This window comes from Gouania willdenowi, chromosome 6, assembly GCF_900634775.1.
Source record: "Gouania willdenowi chromosome 6, fGouWil2.1, whole genome shotgun sequence".
Taxonomy (NCBI): Eukaryota; Metazoa; Chordata; class Actinopteri; order Blenniiformes; family Gobiesocidae; genus Gouania; species Gouania willdenowi.
The window spans coordinates 25,953,984-25,973,798 of record NC_041049.1 but is presented as its reverse complement, the minus strand read 5'-3'; the positions used below and the strand labels follow the sequence as shown (position 1 = coordinate 25,973,798).

The window sequence follows — 19,815 nt, the reverse complement described above, 5'->3', positions numbered from 1 at the left end:
ATATTAGTCTAACTACTCTTTATATTTATGTTTATGCTTCTTTTTTTTAATTTATTTTTCTTTATTCTAGTTGATTATTATTTAATGTTTACACTATCAGAGAGAGCACAGTTCACCAAGACAAATTCCTCGTGTGTATTCAATACATTACTTGGTCAATAAAGTTGATTCTGATTCTGATCTACATTATTGCAAAACTGGTGCAGTGCGATATTCAAGAGTAAATAATCAGTGTTTCGTTTTTCTCTGTTATTATGGACACCGCTCAAGATATTTCCAAAAGACACCAGCTGAGTCAGGTTTGTAGGTATGCGACAATCCAAAGGGATGAAAACATCGCTACAGATATACAGAATAACAGATTTCAACAAGTGTCGGTGCGTAGGATATGACGACGTGTCTAACGTGAGTGGAGTATATTCAGGTGTGCAGGCCAGAATCACGGCGATGGAGCCGCTTGCCAAATATATGTAATGTGCTGCACACAACCAGAATCTGACACTGAGTGACTCTATCAAAAATATAGCAGAAATGCAACGATATTATTACGCTGTTGAGGGCCTTTATACTTTTTCCGGACAAAGTATTAAGAGATGGTCGCTTCCTTTCCGGTATAATTTCATCCAAAATCTCAGAGCATGGTAACTTTGCTCTAAAACGTCTCTGGTGGTCCTCAAGGTATGATGCCTGTGCTGCCCTGAGGGACCGTTATGCAGATGTATTGAAAGCTTTAACTAAAATTACCCTCATCAGCGAAAAAAAGATAGGAACGGGATGAAGCAACAGCTCTAAAAATAACAAATGGAAAAGTTCTGCTTTATTTTCCTGGTCGTACAGCAAACAAAAATACTGGAAAACGTGAATGCAGTGTCAAAGATGTTGCAGGCAGAAGATGTAGAGATCCAAAAAGCCGTCGGTCCTGTTGAAAACATAATTCAAACGCTCTCTGCATACCAACACGACTTTGAGCAGGTGAAGTGCACCGCTCAAAATGGGGAGCACAGAGCAAGTTCATGGAAATGCGCAAAAGAAGAGTGAAACGCCACTTTGACGAACTCTGTGAAGATGAAAGGCTTAATGATGGCGTAAGCTATTTCAGAATAACAGTCTTCACCAGTCTGGACATCATTACTAGGCAGCTTTCACAGAGGTTCATTTCTATGCGTGAAACTAACAAGGTATTCCAGCGCAATATGAGGCACTTCACCAGGACGCACAGCGCCTCGCGGACCACTACAGCAGGGATTTATCCTCAAGTTTCTCTGACCAACTCCTTGCATTTAGAGCCTGCTTTAAAGCTGAACTAAGTAACTTGCGCTTTGCGCTCCCCCTAAAGGTCCCTTTTGGTTATGTCACTGTTGTAAACACTCCGCACCCCCGAGGCAGCAGCTCCATCCTCCCGCTATAGTGAGATATGCAGCGGGAGGCATCCTAAACGTACCGGGTCAAAATTAAAGCGGTTTCCTTCTTGAATAAGCCTACATTCTTTCTGAGTGAACTCATCCTTTAGTAACTCCATAAGTTGATCATTTATACGTATGTGAAGTGATGAGCCAGCTGTCTCCCCTCATCCTGCTGCGCAGACATACACACACACACTTGTTCCCTGGTAATGACGTGGAGCAATGAAGTGATGGAGGGACCAAAAAGCACCACTGCGTTCAAGTGACTCATCACAGGCGATTGAAGTGACTGCAGTCACTACAGTTGCGTTCGGTGTGAACGCACCTTTAGTGTGTATTGGGCTGCCGTAAAGCAGTACGTCTTGCCACCGGGTCGGACATAGACATTATATATGTTGACACCTCACAATGTGCTGGAACGCATCAAATGTCGCCGCCGTATTGGAGAAGTCTCCTCACTCCACGCTAAGGCTGAATGATTAATCGCGGTTGCGATATTCTCGCAATATCATAAAACACAATTTTCTAATCGCAAAGGCTGCGATTTTTTTTGGACCGACAAGCTACATCCTTATCGGCCCTGTTACCGGTGTTTTTAAGGTGCCATTAATCCTTAAGCCTCAGACAAGCATCGCTACTGCCCTTTAAGAACCCACATGCGGAGCTGACTGATGGGAGGGGCTACTGTAGACAGCGCTCGCCTCTTCACCTCGCTTCATGAGTAGATGTGTCTGTTGAAGCTATTAACACATTTATTATTGTTTTCAGCCAAAAAAACTGCACACTACAGTAAAACACATGGCTTTTTAAGCAGCTATTGTGGTTTTGAGTCAGAAAAGTGTGTGATGCTGCAGAACCAGAGCAGCAGAAGCAGATGTGTGGTGTGTGTGTGTGCTGTGTATAGTTTTCCACGGCTTAGCCTTTAGCCGAGCCGATAGTCCTCCACGGCAGCCACGCTTCTGTCATCTGTCGCACCGCCTCAGTCTGCTCCAGTGGCGGCGAGTACTGGCAGGAAAACCCGCTGCTTCGTGGGCCGCTGTGTAGCAGTCGAAGGCTGCGTAGGTTTCCCCGCACATTGGCCGCTACCGTGCCTCAGCTGCCGGCAACGTTTAGTTCGAGTAGAGACTTGCGATCATATATTACCTTAGAGCTAAAACGCTGTGAGTTAAAATGGCAAAACATGGGAAGAGCAACATTGTTAGCCTCGTTGTCACGAGCCAGTGCAGCCGCAGCCATCAGAGGAGCAGCTCACTAATTCTTCTTTTACACAATTTTTCATTGTTAAGTTGTTTGATATGCTTGATTTGAATATTTGTATTGTTTAGATAGATGTTTAATTTATATATTTATAGGTTGTTTTTTGTCAGACATTACAATTGGTTTGATAATCCGGTACAAGTGTAACAAATATGAAAAAAAATAAATCAAATCTAAGGATTTTTCTGTCTGGCCCACCTAACATGAAACTGGGTGGAATGGGTCTCTGAAATGCAATGAGGTTAACACCACTGGACTAATGTTTGAGGTAATTTTCATTTTGAACAAAATCCAAGCCAAACGGGATCATCTAGTGAGCTGGATATGGTCACTGGGCCTTCAATTTGAAATCATTGGTTTTAAAGTAGAATGTTGAACAGAGCATTCAACAGCTCCCAGTTTCAGTACTGGTTCACTCTCACTGCTTTTAAGGCTAGACTTAAGACTTACTTGAAATGCTTTAACTCCATTTTCCACTCTCTCCCTAATTCTGTAGATGATGGGTAGGAGCTGACGGTAACCAATCTGTGGTTCCCAGTATAACCGACTCGGGATCAGCTTCCGTTGGAAGGTTTTGTTTAAAGGGACTGCTCATGTGAAAATGTTTCCTTTAGACAGAACTCTATATGCTGCAGTAAATATCATGAGAGTAAATTAAATCAACCACATACAGTTTGTTTTGTTACATTAGATTTGCTTCTGAAAAAACAACAACAGAGGAATGACAGCCAGTGTTTCTCCTACTCTAAATGCTCAGCATGTAGCAGCGTCATATAACAAATGTGAGACAACCGATGAAAATATGAGGCTAACTATCAGGGAGGAGCTCAAAGAGATATCTACAGGTCAGCGTGGACATTAATTTGTTCATTCTGATCATAAGTGCAAACTCCTTCAAATCTGCTTTGTGCAAAAATGTGTGTGTTTGATGTTCGTGTAGTGTCAGGAAAAACGTCAAGAACATCACATTCTCTTTTCCACCAGAAATGTCACAATGCTGCTCCGATGTCAAGCATTATGAGCAGAGCTTTGTTGATTCGAAAAGATTGGGACTTCCTGTTTCCAAATCCATCAAGAGTCTTTCAGTTTTCACGTCGTCTTGTTTGTTGACTTTCTGTTTTGTGTCTATGGAGACACTTTGAGGACCTCTTGTCGTTGGATGATCTCCACCCTGTGTGCGTGGTCAGTCGGTGTCTGAGAGGCAATATTGGACAGAAATGCAGAAGAAAAATCAGAAGATGTTCAGATCAGAGGAAGCTCTCATCAAGACTCGGCCTCCAGGGTGTTTTTATTGGCTGCTAGCTTCTGCTGTCTACGCCTCATGATCTCCTGCAGCTCATAGCCAGAGGTTTTCTGCAGAAACAACAAAAGAACCACAGAGGATGTCAGTTCAACCCCTAAGTTTACTGTTGTTAACACTGAAAAATTAAAGACAAAAAAATATTGAAGGTGCTCGAGACAATTTAAAAAAAAAATCAGATAAAGACATAGAGGCAAATTCACTAATAAATAAAGGGTGGTAAACCAGGTGCATCCCTAAATCCTTTGGTGGTGCTCTTTCCTCACCTGCTGTGGGAAATTAGCTAACATTGTAACTTTAAAACCTAATGTTATTTTCCCCCCAATTTAATGTGGCTGCTTCATCAGGTCCTGTAACTCAACAGAGTCTGTCATTCATTCAGCACCATTTTAAGATGATCTACTGAGCATCATCCAGCAGGTCTGAGCCTCTGAGTAGCGCTTTGTCACGCACACTCTCAGTTGCTTGGGAACCTTGTGCCATTGCGCAGCTGCTCAGCTGATTCTGGCCTGACACTCCTTGCCATCAACGCGACACAAGAGTTTGAGTCAAAACATGTGGAGGAAGACACAGCTCAGGAGCGTCCAGAGTGACATCCATGGATCTCCATGCGCAGCGACTCTCTGCACCGCAGCGTGCCACACTGGACTCCAGCTGTTTCTCTCCCTCGCTCACTTTACTCTGCATTTTCTTTCAGTGGCTGTTACTATTTACTATTGTTTTATTTAAATTATTTTCTCATACTAGAAAGGTTAACTGGGGCCTTTTTCCGTCTCTGCTGTGTATTGTCTCAACATTTACTGATCTCTGCGTGTGAGTTTGCACCTGCCTGTGAGTCGAACTATTTTCGGCAAATAAACAGTTCCACATTTGATGGATTGCATTGCGCCCACTGCATTAATTATTTTGCATTTCCCCCTCCCATTTTTTTGCTCTCCTTATGTGATTCGCCTACTTTACATATTCATCAGAGGGTAATGCTCTAAATGGATTGTGGCCACATTGTGAACACGCACAGTTCCCTGGGGTTTGCACTTTTATATTCATTTTGTAGCCTACATAAATGAACAAAGTCAGTGTATTCACCAAAATAAATGAGTGAATGTGCAGTTATATGCTCATAGCAGTGAGAGAACATGCACCTGCTGTTCCATTGGACTATCACTGGGAAATAGTATCTCCAAAGTAATGCAAGAGATTTAACGCCCTCTATTTATGATCACAGTAAATCTGCCTCTCTGTCTTTATCTGATAAAAAAAACTGATCATCTCCAGCAGCTTTTATATCTAAGTAATGTCTTCTATGTTCTGTAAACCAACTGCCTCTGGAGGAGGCGGGGTCTGGCAGCACAGGTAATAGCAGGTGTGGAGGGGCGGAGTCTATTAGCAAAGGGAACAACAGGACAGAGTTATGTAATTTAATGAAAGTGGAGAGCAGCAGGCAGAGTGATGCTGGGAAAGTGGCTTTAAGGAGGTATTACTAATACTGCCTTAAAACTCTGCTATGACAAACCTTGTTATGATGGCTGGAAAGTCCCAAACCAAAGCAGAGACCCAAGCAATTCTGATTCCTCCCATTAAGACTAATCTTACCTTCTGATATCAGACAGATGACATCCAGCTCACACATTATCTTTTCAAATTCTAGAAATATTTTCAAAAGTTCGTTTCAGATTGTGGACAGGATTACAGTAAGACATGGGGCAGGTCTGGGATTGAATCCAGCCAACAGAACTAAAGCTTGAATCATAATGACATGAAAACGATACCTGAATGAATGTGATGACCATGAAGTGAAAGGTTCAGGGAAAGGTCAGAAGAAAACCTGCAGAGGAAGATGGACACAAAACACCAAAGACCTCACACAGCCAGAAACACTGCAACATATCTGAAACTTCAAGCTGAATACCTGCAGTTTCCCAATACCAGCCATCAAACCTAAAATGATTTCAACAAGCAGAATATGTGTTTCTCTCCTGATGGTGACTAGATCATTCGAAGATAAGTAAACATTAGTTTTGTGTGAGTTTGGTTTAGCAGTGTGTGCAGACTTGATCTGAGCATGGGCGACTGTGGTTCAGATGGTAGCGGGATCATCTTCTGATCGAGAGGTTGGGGGTTAGATCCTATTGCTACATGTGTCTATGTGTCGAAGTGTCCTTGGACAAGACACTGAATCCTTGGGCAAGACAATGAACCCTAGGTTGCTCCCAATGGTTAACTACAGCCTTGCTTGGAAGCTCTGTCCCATTAGTGTGTGAGTGTGAATGGGTAAATGAGCTGGTGGTTATAAAGCACTATATAAATCTGACACAAGTTTGAAATAAAAGCAGCTCATCAGTAAATGTAATGTCTGTTTGCTAAGTTTTTTTCTCCACCAAGAACAGGAATCACAAGGTAACCCTAACCCTACCAGCTGTTGACAGACTAAAATATCTGTGATGTTCTGAGGTGGAACATTGATAACAGACTCAGTTCTCCTCAGTCCTTCATCTCCAGTCTGATACAGTTTAGGGTCAGAAAGTAAAATGAGAACAGCTCCAGGTCTTGATCTGAAGCTGAGATGAAGAAAAACTCCCTAAAGCCAGTGACACTGTACTGAACCCCAGTTCTTCACTCTTAGGTGCCCCAAATGAACCCAACCATCTTGTGAGAAACACCCACCTCGAGCGCAGCCTTTTGCACGGTCATCTGACTGAAGACTCGGGCCCCGTCGTCGGGACATACTGTCTTCAGCTCCTCTTTGTTCAGAGAGAAAAGCTGAGCACCAGTCAGAACACCCAGGCTGGAGATGGTTCTGTGAGGAAGAACAGAGAGCAGCAGAAGATTAGGAACGCCCTAACCATGGTCTGTTTACTGAGAGGAAACATGGAGGATATCTTTGATATGGGTTGGGTAAAGTTTTTCTGTCACCATTATTGATATGTAAATATGTATGTAAACCAACGATATGACTAAAGCCCAGAAACTGTGTCTAAGGGCCAGTGAAATTACAATGGATTTATAGACCCACAGTATACAGGCATACACACAATATCAGATAACAGCTAACCAAAACAATCAGGACCCTGCATGACAGACGCATTGCCAGAAACATAAAACAATGGGCTAAGTCTGACTCTCAAGGACACTGATCAGGTGGTCTCTTGCTTATCCACATCCACATCACATCGGAAAACACATTTCCAGAGAGAAAATCCCTGGAGGAGGAAGTCGTTATAAGCCACTTTTCTATGTCTTCTGATTTTCCGTTATTCTGGAAAACTTACAGGCAATTTTTAATTCACATACAGGCACTCTCTCTTTAGTTCAAATGTGGCCCCAACGTAACACTCATGTTTTGCGACAATATCATGTATAGACGCTATTTTTCATCGGAAAACTGGTAATTGAATGTATAGAAAATTTGACAAACAAACAAAAATGTCCAGTTCCACTCACAAATCTGTTCAAAATCTTGTGCTACAGGTAACATATCGAGTGGTGATCATGTTATCCTGTGATTGAAAATGCATGCAGAGCTCCAACTGAAGTGTGTTTTTAACTCATTGACTGCCATTGATGTCTAAAGACGTCATTTGGTTTAGTAACGTTGATTGGCAATAACGTCTATAGACGTCAATTGTGTTTTTCAGCTGGGTTTGCTACGAGAGTGTGACGAAGCTCTCCCGTAAATATCAGGCTTGTACAATGATGTAGTGACCAACTGGTGACATGTAGGTGGCAGCAGCACTCCTTTGGATGAGAGAAGTTGCATGTGTGGGAACAGAGGGGGGAGAAACTTGGAGGAAGGCCAAAATACATTAAGCAAACTATTCAACTTTGACCCAGATAGCAAAATAATAATAATTTTGCTACCAAAAGCCCGGTCTCAGTGTTGTTTTTGTAATTTTATAGAAGGAAGCCAATGTTGAAGTGTCCCTAAAGCAAAAAAAAAATTGCTTCTAATTCATTGACAGGTTTTTTTTTTTTACAAAAAAAAAAACGTTTTTCTCAGCGTTTTGTCACAAACTGCCAATTTGTGCGAAACTTGCCTCTATTCAACTGCTGATTACGAAAGAACGAAACAAGCTAGAAACATTTTTGATGAAAGTACAGAGTCTAATCTTTCAGACTGTCAGAGTACAACATATTCTGTGACTTTAAAAATCTCTCAAAATGCTCTAAAATGGCTGGCAGTGAATGAGTTAATGTGTTGTGATAAACTGTGGTTCAGATTATTATGACTGCATTCAAATGAAGGATAAAAAGTGTTTTAATGGACATTGTACGGGTTCTCAAAAGATGCTAAGATTTTAATGGTGCAGACCTAGCAGTAACCTCATATTGCATCATAATCCATTAAGTTTTGGCTCGAAAGCACTAAAGTTATTTCCTTAAAATTCTAACTTATGTTATGATGGACATAATATTTAGAAATACTTAGTGGAAGCACTATTTATTATGTATAGTTTCAATTAGTAACAACATGAAAAATGGTGATATAGACTCACACGGCACTGAAACCTTTGGCCTCCAGCCACGCTCTGACTTCATCAGGCGTGGAGTCGTACGTGATGCTTAGCGACGACACGCCTGCTGCTGGACCTTGAAACTTCTTCTGAGCACTTCGACCCAAAGTCAGTCTATGACTCAGCTCATCCTGGACCTGCTCAATGTTGGACTTTTTATCTGTAGAACCATTAGGAGAACCATCAGAAGAACACAAACACACCCACACACAGTGCCAGCCCTAAGCAATTTGCCTCTCTAGACGAGGTGGACTTTCGAAGTAAACAAATCATAGAGTGGTTAAAACCCTCCAGGTGGTGTTGGTGCATCCTCAGGCACTGCATAAAAGAAAATTTTACAGAAATGAGTAATAACACAACAAATTAGAACTATATTACAAATATTTGTCAAACAGATTCTATTGGTGCATTCTGGGGTCACATTGAAAAACCTGCCCATCCCCCCCAGAGAGCAGATATGGTCAAATTAGTGGGGGGCTAGTTTTTTTTAAAATTTTTTACAGTATTATTTTTAGAAGCTTTGTAATGTAGTGTAGTTAAATCAATGAAGCCTTGTTTTTCAATCTTAAAAAATAGTACCAACTACTTTTAATACAATTTTTTTTCTTCCTCATGGATGTGGCGCCCCCAAATGGACAGTGGCCTTAGTTGTTGCCTATACTGCCTTTGCTACGAGCCAGCCCTGTGTTATCACTAGTGTTGTGCTAGTTACTGAAAAAAAGTAACTCGTTACTGTTACTAGTTACTTCATCCACAAAGTAACTCAGTTACTATTTTAACTACTTACACCAAAAAGTAATGCGTTACTGGAAAAAGTACATTTTGAGTTACTTAGAATTAAAGAATGTATTATTTATTTTGTGTCATTTGTGTCCATAAAGCTTCATATCAGTGCTGTAATAATATAATAATCCACTGTTGATCAACTGCTATAAAACAACCATAAATGATGTGCATATAAAGCACAAAACAGCTGCTCCAAAATTAAAACAGTAATTTTTCAGCCTTAACACAGTAATGTAAAGTAAGCTGTGCATATTCCAGGTTCACATTCTGCTGTAAAAATGCTTATAAAAAATAAATGTGGAAAAACTAATTCACAGCATTTTTCTCAGCTACACAATGCTAAACATATCAGGCTAACGAGCTGCTGTTAGCAGTGACTCAGCAGTAGCGACAGGCTGCATATTTACAACATACCGTGCAATAGTTTGGCTGACCTGTCCCAGTCACAGTCCGTTAAAATCCAGCCGCAGCGTTAGCTTAGCTTCACTGATGCATCTTTTGGAGACAAAAATAATGTGCGTATTTCCATTCTGAGAAGCTTGTCCTGCTCCCGCATTGACTTGCCATGATTGGCGCACGTGATGTAAACAGAAACACGCTGACAATGCTTCGTCTTCTACTGTTTTACCGTGTTTGGCACGGCATCCCGTAAAAATATGTAGCGCCACTGTAAACAGGAAGTACACTGCAGCTTGCAAAGTAACGGACAAATGCACCATATTGTAACGGTAACGGCGTTATTTCTTTAGAAAAATATTGCGATACAGTACTAGTTACTATCAAAAGTGATGTTGGGGCGGTAACGCGTTACAACACTGGTCCTCACTCACACGCAAATACACACACAAAGTAAATACTTTGACCTTCTAGTTTGACATGTTTAATCTTCATTGTTTGGTGAAATATGAATTGTTAGCAGGGAACCGATTAGCAATTGGGCGGGCAGCCTTATTTGCCAGGAACATATTGTTATCCTGCATATTCTTTTTTCCTCTTTATTCAAGAAAATCCTACTACCCATGCGTGAAAAATCATCAAATTTTGCACAAAGTTCCAGTCCCATGCCAGATCGCCTCAGCTGGAAAACCAGGCCAATAGTCCTAAAAGTGGCATTATAGCAAGCTTCTAAATATAAAATAACATTTTGGAGTCATGGTAGTTTTATGCTGTCTGGAAAATAATATTTTTTATAGCATTTTGAATTGAGTCAATAAAAATGGCATTTTTTAACGTCAGTATTTCAATCATGGAGCAAATAAATCATAAAAAACACAAAAAGCACAGCTCCATGCTTTGTAGATGCAATTGAATTCATATTGAATTTTTGACAGCTGTTGGAAATCTGCCTTTAAATGCTAACAGCTGCTGTCTTACACACAGGTGACTGGCTTTCCATTTGTCAGTTAACTAATTAACTCATAGAGCATCATCTCTTGTACCAAAAATTATTAGTTCAAGCCTGATGTAAAATGCACATTGCAATGCCACCTTGTTCTTCTTCCTACACTCTACTTGTTGCTCAGAATTGCCTATATTTCCCTAAAATTGACTGGCCCTGACCACTGTCACGCAGCAACTTTAATTGTTCATTATGGTTCTGATTGGTAGGTAAACTGACCGCCTGCCTCTTTGGGGCTTCTGGACTCTTTTGTGGCGTCACTGGGCGTGATGGTCTCTGTGGTTCCTGATGATTTGGGGGTGTTGAGGCTGGGAGGAGGCAGGGGTGGACTGGAGGCCAGTGCCTGGCTGGGGGGCGTGGCTACATTCCTGGTGGTTTGTTTCTGCAGGAGAAGTGTCAGGGTTACGATGAGGGTGTCTCCTTACAGCAGTGAAAGATGAACCATGCTTTATCACACTCACCTCGTTCAGCTCTCCCAACAGCTGCTGCACTCGTCACATGAAGCACAGACAAAAATCATACAACACTGTTTGAAACATGATTTCAGAGCAGAGAGCATCTGAAAGAAAACACAGCCCACTCTTCTCTTCTTTAAATTTAATCTAAAACATGACACCAATAAATATTACATTTTTTGCTAGATGTCAAAAAATAAACCTACACACCAATGTGTGACAGAGGAAAAGCTGAAACACACACACTGTCCTACCTTAAACAGCTCAAACTCCTTCCTTGGCATCATCAGCTTTTTAGAGGGTGAAAGATGAGCAAGTGAGTGTTAGATGATGATGGTGATGAAGATAATGTCATAGAGGTTGATGGTGATTTATTAAGATTTCAGTGCAGAAATCTCAAGTAATTAGATTGGGAACCTTTATTGTCACACAGAGCAGCTCTTTAACTTTACAATCTTTGAGCCGTTGCTGCTTTAACCACGTTTCTCTCTCTCTGCACTGCTTTCTCCTCTTTCTCCCCATCTATTCTTTTCTCTCTGGGTGTCCTGGCGCTGGATTTGGCAGTCCCTGATCTATGGTTTATGGTTCAAGCAGTCCGTGTCTTTCTCTCTGTCCTATTCTGTGCTCTTCTTCCCGTCCATTAACCCTAACCAGCCCTACAGATAATGCCACCTCTGAGTCTGGGCCTGGAGGTTTTTCCCTGTTCAAAGGGAGTTTGCACCATTGCCTCTGCTGTTCATTGGTCTTTTTTATTAAAACATGTCTTTAACTCATTCAGTGCCATTGACGATAATTCGTCATTTCAAATCCGAACGCTCAGTGCCATTGACAATAAAACTCGTCAACTGTGTTTTATCACAGAGATTACTAGAAAACACCCTGGCGGAGGTCCCTCATCAATATCTAAGCTGTAGTGTGATGTAGTGACCAACTGGTGCCCTGAAGGTGGCAGCAGCGCACCTTTAGATGTAAGATTAGCCACTGATGCTACCATTAACTAATGAAAATGAAGCAGGGACAGGGGAGATTATGGCGCTATGAAGTGATATTGTGAAGTATCAGCTCACAGCACCACATACTAACACAGAACATGTGTGGACCTGAGTGAATTATTGATTATGTTGCGAACGTGAGATAAAAACGGCTGGCACTGAGGGGGGTAGAAAATCTGAAAATGGCTGGCACTGAATGAGTTAACTTTTATCTGATTAGTGCCATGAAATGTGTTATATTTGGTGTGATGGTGGTGGTGGTGGTGTCAGCTATGGTGATGGTAATGATGGTGGTGATGATGATGATAATGACGAGTGATTAAGTTCACTGGCTCACCTGGATGGTGTGGCTGTAAATGGGCTCTCCTCGAGCCGACACCTCCACGGCTCGGCTCACCTCCAGGATGTTGTTTGGCACATAACCAGAAACTCCACAGCCGTTACACACCTTCCACCACTGCTTCCTGCTGTCCAGCACCTGACAGACCGCAGCCAGGGATTAGAAACACATACACATACATACAAACACACAGAGACAAACAGACAGACCTCCAGGACTTCATCTCGAAGAACTGACAGCTCTGTGTTGTTTCGGGCCACAAAGTCGTATTTGGACTTGGCCAGCATTTTGTGGACCCGGCCTTCACCGACAAAACTTCAGAAACAAAAAAAGGTACATGATGAAGACTACTTCCTAATCCTCCATGATCAGATCAACAACTAAATAAGCCTCATCGACGTTAGGGCACGGTGGAGAAATGTTTCCACAGATGGAAAAGATTCGACTGAACACGGAGACAAAATGAGTTTAGATTTAGGCAGTGTTTACATCTCTGGCAGAAACAGGACGAGACACAGCGGAAGAAAAGAAAAAGGATCAAGTCCTAACATTTCTGGTCTTGTGGTTTCAAAGCACTGTGGGTGAAGCAAGGACAGGAAGACACTAAGACCTGCTGGTTCTTTCTCATTTGCAGAACATTTTTTAGCTTTAGTTTATCTCAAACCAACAGTTTGTTCCTCCATGGTTCTTCATTTTCTCTAATGTCTAGTAGTCTTTCTTTATCGTTAAACTGTTCAAACATTGCCTTAGTGCCTTGCTCCACAAAAAGATATTGCAATCCTGTGTGCTCATATGTAAAGAGAGATTGTTAGATTTCTCTCATTGAATTGGTTTTTCAGAGTAAAGTCCTTTCCTCCAAGTTCAATGGCTCTTTTAGCTGTCAATCATGTACTGTCCAGTTACCGGTCAGCACTGACGGCATTTTTTAGAAAAGCCATTGCAGAGTCCTGACCCAACCCAGGAGACGTGAAGGCATCAGCTGCTGGAAACCGCTGCAGCGCCTCCTGCTGTCAAGATAGAGAACACACTCACACATGGTTTTCAACAACAACACGGATGTGTGATGAGAACAACAGAGATTCTCACCTCTTGACTCAGGGGCAACTTGGGGTGAATGCAGTTCAGATTCTCAGACAGATGAAGCACATCATTATGACTCTGTGTTTCCGCCGTGAGTGAGGGCGGCTCCCAACCGTCACGAAACTTCAACTCACAGGGAGGGAAGTAGTGATCCTTTGGCCACTCCAACCTGAGGACAAGAAGAGAACATCAGAGAACAACACAGTGAGGAGAGGACGAAGGCACAAGCTGTTCTTTTAAAGAGAATAGTTAAATAGAAATAGACAGAACTAGAATATTTGCATTTCCTGAAAAAAACGCAGGTGCTGGCCCGTGTCGTACTGCATTAGCTTAGCTATAGCTAGCATTAGCATAAATTAACATTAGCTTGCATTAGCATTAACATTAACATTAACTAGGATTAACACAAACCCAGCATTAGCATTAACTTAGCATTAGCCTAACAATAGCATTAACCTAACATTAGCTAAACATTAACCTAACATTAACCTTGCAATAACACTAACTTAGCATTAACATTTGCCTAGCAATAACATTACCCTATCAATAGCATTTACCTAACAATAGCATTAACCTAGCTTTAGCACTAATCTATCAATAGCATTAACCTAGCATCACCACTAACCTAGCATTAGCATTAATCTAATAATAGCACTAACCTAGCATCAGCATTAGCCTACCAATGGCATTAACCTAACATTAGCACTAACCTAGCATTAGCATTAACCTAACAATTACATTAGCCTAGCATTAACAGTAACCTAGCATTAACAATAGCATTAACCTAATATTACCATTAACCTAACATTAGCCTAGCATTAACAGTAGCCTATCAATAACATTAACCTAGCATTAACCTAATATTACCATTAACCCAACATTAGCCTAGCATTAACAGTAGCCTATCAATAACATTAACCTAGCATTAACCTAATATTACCATTAAGCTAACATTAGCCTAGCATTAACAGTAGCCTATCATTAACATTAACCAAGCATTAACCTAATATTACCATTAACCTAACATTAGCCTAGCATTAACAGTAACCTAGCATTAACAATAGCATTAACCTAATATTATCATTAACCTAACATTAGCCTAGCATTAACAGTAGCCTATCAATAACATTAACCTAGCATTAACCTAATATTACCATTAACCTAACATTAGCCTAGCATTAACAGTAGCCTATCAATAACATTAACCTAGCATTAACCTAATATTACCATTAACCTAACATTAGCCTAGCATTAACAGTAGCCTATCAATAACATTAACCTAGCATTGACCTAATATTACCATTAACCTAACATTAGCCTAGCATTAACAGTAGCCTATCAATAACATTAACCTAGCATTAGCAATAGCATACAAGAACCTTGCAATAACATTAACCTAGCATTAGCTAAGCATTAACCTTTCAGTAGCTTAACATTAGCAATATGGTTGAAATAGGTTAAAAAGGTTGGATTTAGCTAAACATATTAAAGGTTGAATGGTTTGTAATTTGTAAGCAAAGATTTAAATTTAAGAAGCAGCTCCACTCTCGCTTAACAAGCTGTCCACAAAGTCAATGCACAAAAAATTTAGTAACTCAAAATTTTTAAAAAGTTACAAATGATAAAAGTACAAGCATAATTCTCGGGAACTTTCTGAACATTTTGATAGCTTATTTGTCAAAATATAAAAACTATGTAGGAGAAGTTAACTATCGTCAGAAGAGAAAATGAATAACAATACTAAGGATGCAGGAGGCATCTCACTAACTATTCAATAAATACTGAAAACCAATGCATGTAATCCTAACGTCAACGAGAGCATGTTGATTTCTTTTTTCTACTATTCCATTCATATCTATCACAACATGTCTGACCTGCTCTTGGTCCAGCCATCTCCCAGAGTTACCCATAGGTGGCGCTCCTCTGCAGAGCCTACACTATGCAGGAATTCAATGGCATCTCTGGAGAGCAGAGGAACGATGACACTCCGAGCCACATCCACGCTGCCAGATGATTGGATGACCTAAGAAGGAGAGCACTCATTGGTCAGCTCACACCAGGTGAGGTGGGTTAGATCACATAACTCACCATCCTGAGTGGAGTAAAGAGGAAGTGCAGTAGGTCCATGGCACTTGGATTCTGGATGTGGTTCTTCAGTCCAGCCTGTATGTCAGAAAACCAACATGTTGGTTATTTAGTCAATAAGCTATTGTGGCTAGATACTGGTTAACCTGAAGGTGTTGGTTAGTTTATTGTGAGTAGGTACGAGTTAACATAGGTTAGTGTTGATCAGTTAGGTGTTGGTGGATACTGATTAGCAGTTACCAGCTGGTTGAAGGCGTGTTTGAACTTCTGTAGGCAATCGATGAACTCATCAGCTGGAGGAGGTTTAGAGCGCAGTGTCAGGACGCCCTCTAGTGGACAAGAAACACAGCATTCTAAACTTTTAAGAGCCTTCCAGTTTCAAACATCTATTCATGTTCTATTAATGTATCTTCTATATTTTGTGTAAAGCAGCTGGAGGCTAAAAAAGTTATCAGATAAAGACATAGTGGGGGTCTCGTAGATCAATCAATCGAAGATCATTTGCTCGAAAAAACAAAGACACAAAATGTTGAAGATGCTGCTTGACAGTTTATTTTGATCTCCACTGTAAACACAGTCTTATTGACATTGTCGGAAAAGTTTTGCACATTGCATTGTGGGATGTGGACTCGCGTAGATGAATGCTAAGAAGTGTTCTTACTTCATTCTTACCGTGATTTCTTGTGACTTCCCAACATATTTCTGGGGTTTTCACCAACTGAAAGTTGTGGAAAAACAATGGCAGATATTTATTCCCGGGCTTACACGTGTAGTGAGGTGATATCACAGGGAAAACCGGGAACAAACTAGAACAAAAATGGTGTCAAGCAAATTATTGTCTTCCTTGTCTGGCAAGGTTTTTACGGTGGAAATCAAAGCAAACTTTCGAGGGGCAATTTAAACCTTTTACATATTTTTTTCCAAGCAAATGATCTTCAATTTCATTGATCTATTTAGGCCAAGATTGTGTCTTTATCTGATAAAAAAACATTTAATCAAGAACAGGTTTAAGAAGTCTTTAATGTAGTGTAAGAGCATTGCTGCACCTCCTGGTCCTCTCCTCCTGCCCTTCTTGTGTCTCTTTCTGGTGCTCAGCTCACTCTCAGCCTCAGCAGCTTTCTGCAGTTTGCCGATGAAGAACTCGATGTCATCCAGAAGGCGGTTTAGGATTTGCTGTGATGACAGAAATCCTTTGTGTTAACTTAGAGAGTAATGATCAGACAAGCCTTACATAAGAAGATTTTCCTGCTCATCCGCAGAACGATGATTAAAACGTCAGAGGATTAAATCTTGGATCTATTGTGCTGTAAAACTGGAGACCTTGGTCCAAACCTCAGCTTTAGAATCAGACTCACCACGTCTCTGTCCACACGGTCCGCCGTCATCTCCATCGGCTCCTCTAAGACTGGCCTCTGCCGCTCGTCTGCAAAAACAAAAAACATCAGGTCAATGATTATGGCAAAAAGAGATGTACTGTAAACAAGCTCACAGCTGTGCTGTGTTTGAACTAATGTTTCGCTGATACCGATACTAGTATCGGGAGGGGCCCCAATAAGGCTGGCATCGGTATCGGCAAGTACTAACTATTAACACGCCGATGCCATTTACAACATCAAACTCTTCTTCAAACAAAGCACCTTGTGTTTTTCTCTCTCCCGACTTATTGCTGCCCTGACTCCTGTTCACAGAAACACGTAGGGTTCTGTGTTCAGTGCATGCCATGGCAAGCTATATCATTTTCATGTAGCAATATCATTTTCATGTTGCCGAAAAACAAAAAAGAAGAAAAAAAAGTTGAAAAAAAAAACCAACACACATGAGAAACTGACAGCCATTTTAAACATTGCAGTATCGACATGGTATTGCTATTGGCATCAGGACAAAAAGTAAAAGGGTATCGGAACAACACTAGTTTGAACAACTGACTCTTTCTGATTCGTTTTAAGACAATCACTTACAGTCTTGTTGCTGGCTTGTCCAGGCTGACCAGGAAGCCACCTGTTTGGAAGATGGCGGGGGTTCGGGGGCGGGGTCAGTAGGGGGCGGAGGGATGGTAGTCTCGCTCTTTAGAATCATCCTGTGAACAGATAAGCAGGAGGACCCATCAGCCAATCAGCTGCCAGAGCCACAGATAGGCTTCAGCGATAAAAAAAGTTCGCACTTCAGCGTTTCTGGACGTTTCTTCACTTTTCCTCCTTTGGCATCAATCATGGCACTTTCAATGTCAGCGTGGATTAGTGACGCCTGAAAAAACAACAACAACAACAACATCACCAATAGCCTCCATCGCAACAGTAAACCCTGTTTAGACCAGTGGGCGTGCACTGGAGCTGTTCCCATTAAACATTGTTGAAGCCAAAATACGGAGCTGAGGGGAACTGCCATCTTGCAAATTTCACGTCATTTGGAGCCTGAGTCTGCGCAGTAGGGTCCGGTGGGAGGAACCCTGGTAACACGCCCCGCCCATTTAGCGTACTGCCCTGATGATTTACACAGCCCAGCTATGCCAAGAACTTAAGTATCTTTCCCACTGGGAATTCTACCATCTTGTTCAGATCATAGAAGTTATTACTAGTGCTAGTAGCGCAAAAAAGATGAAAAAACTGAGCGGAAAAGTGTACCGACTTTCCTTCACGACGTAACTGTTTATGCTATTCACCAAGAGAGCTACGCAAGACCCACGGCTCATGTTAGATTTGCTTCAGCTCCCACCCCTACAGAAGGGCAGCAGGTGTGGAGATGTAAGGCATGGGTCACAAACAGACAAGTTCTACACAACTAAAACAGCTTGGGGTCAAATTGACCAATATGTGCAATATGTGTTCAGCACATTGAAAGAATGTCATTTTGATGTATTTATGCTTAATCAATTGTACCCATTAAATTAGGCAAAGTCATTAATTCTGAAGCATAAAAACAAAAGTCAGCTATTAATTATTGAATGATAAATGTTGAATGGGGTAAAATTGAGCACAAGGAAAATAGGAGGGTTAAGATGAAACTAAACAATACAACACGATCACTACTTGAATGATAACATGTAGCGCGACCCTTTGTACGGAATTATGGGTAGAATTGGACATATTTGTCACACTTTCAAGATGTCCAAAGTGTGTAAATGTGTGATACTGTCCCAAAGGAATGAATGTGAAGCATTTATGTGTCATTTTGGGGCCCATTTTTAAATAGAGAGAGGAATATAGAAATTGGGTCAGACTGCTTTCTCCATTTTAAATCCTATTTTTTTCTGTCCGCTTTCCATGATTACTGCAAATCGGAGGTCCTATAAACATCCAGGTTATCTGCAGAATCCCATTGAATTAAAAATCAGGGTGTGTTAAATATGCCTCTGATTTACTCACTTTAATGTCATCGCACTGGAACAGGTGAAGGTCTGGTTTGTTCTGACCCGTCTCTTTGCACACCAAAGCCAAGATGGAATCGTAGCTGCAGGCGTTCATCACTGCTTGGCAGAGCTGGATGGAGGAAACTGGGAAGTTTTCCAGCTCATTCTGAAAGAACACGCCCAGGTAACACAACAGAACATCACTTCATGTTCACAGGTCAGAGGTCCTCCCACAGCATTCAGTATTGAATGCATACAGTGTGGACTGTTGGTGTCTGAGCTCAGCCAACACCAACAAGATCTGTGACGGACTGCTTTGTACACCAGTCAGCCGAGATAGAGATTTTCTTCGGTCTCCAGGTCTCACCTTGGTCTCCAGGTCCATGAGGCTGACCGTCTTCTGGTCCACCTGCAGCAGAAGCTCCTGAGTCCACACTTTTCCTTTGGCGTCCAGCAGACGCAGACGTCTGATCCCGTCCTCCACAGTCATCATCCCATCTTTACGCTCCAACACAAATGTGCTCAGATGCTAAATATTGCAGAAGACAAGGTTACTGACAACAAACAGGAAGTGTGTTGGGCTTGTGCACGGACACTGACCTCAACATGGTACTGCGAGGTTTCTGTCAGGCAGTCAATGCTGGTGTTGGTCTGATGTCGCCATTTATCTGACCGGGAAATTCGCACCTTTAAAACCTGACACTTCAATCCTCTAAGTATACCCACCACACTGATGTCCACGCCACCTCATACTCATTTCTCATTCCACTCACACATAGTCTAGCACCAGGTATTTCCATACAGGCAGACCTGCTAATTCTGTATCATGTTTTTCTGCAGTCTGTGCCTTCTCCTCGCCCT

The 19,815-nt window shown here is 41.5% G+C and overlaps 1 protein-coding gene across 3 annotated transcripts in view; it reads right to left on the bottom strand.

Annotated features, from left to right (window-relative positions):
• Nucleotides 1-2,720: 2,720 nt before the first annotated feature.
• Nucleotides 2,721-19,815, bottom strand: part of eps8a (EGFR pathway substrate 8a, signaling adaptor) — a 36,390-nt gene continuing 19,295 nt past the window's right edge. The window contains exons 4-23 of one of the 3 annotated variants that reach the window (XM_028451620.1): nucleotides 19,555-19,622; nucleotides 19,322-19,483; nucleotides 18,971-19,120; nucleotides 17,770-17,852; nucleotides 17,567-17,685; nucleotides 16,964-17,031; nucleotides 16,655-16,781; nucleotides 15,849-15,937; nucleotides 15,612-15,686; nucleotides 15,398-15,546; nucleotides 13,530-13,692; nucleotides 13,347-13,450; nucleotides 12,653-12,758; nucleotides 12,441-12,581; nucleotides 11,366-11,401; nucleotides 11,118-11,141; nucleotides 10,876-11,038; nucleotides 8,454-8,631; nucleotides 6,625-6,757; nucleotides 2,721-4,013 (exon numbers count right to left, since the gene is read on the bottom strand). In XM_028451620.1, the coding sequence (XP_028307421.1) occupies nucleotides 3,924-4,013; nucleotides 6,625-6,757; nucleotides 8,454-8,631; nucleotides 10,876-11,038; nucleotides 11,118-11,141; nucleotides 11,366-11,401; nucleotides 12,441-12,581; nucleotides 12,653-12,758; nucleotides 13,347-13,450; nucleotides 13,530-13,692; nucleotides 15,398-15,546; nucleotides 15,612-15,686; nucleotides 15,849-15,937; nucleotides 16,655-16,781; nucleotides 16,964-17,031; nucleotides 17,567-17,685; nucleotides 17,770-17,852; nucleotides 18,971-19,120; nucleotides 19,322-19,483; nucleotides 19,555-19,622 (2,228 nt within the window). In that variant the 3' untranslated portion in view covers nucleotides 2,721-3,923. The remainder of the gene's footprint in view (nucleotides 4,014-6,624; nucleotides 6,758-8,453; nucleotides 8,632-10,875; nucleotides 11,039-11,117; nucleotides 11,142-11,365; nucleotides 11,402-12,440; nucleotides 12,582-12,652; nucleotides 12,759-13,346; nucleotides 13,451-13,529; nucleotides 13,693-15,397; nucleotides 15,547-15,611; nucleotides 15,687-15,848; nucleotides 15,938-16,654; nucleotides 16,782-16,963; nucleotides 17,032-17,566; nucleotides 17,686-17,769; nucleotides 17,853-18,970; nucleotides 19,121-19,321; nucleotides 19,484-19,554; nucleotides 19,623-19,815) is intronic. The other 2 variants (XM_028451621.1, XM_028451622.1) reach the window with 2 other exon arrangements.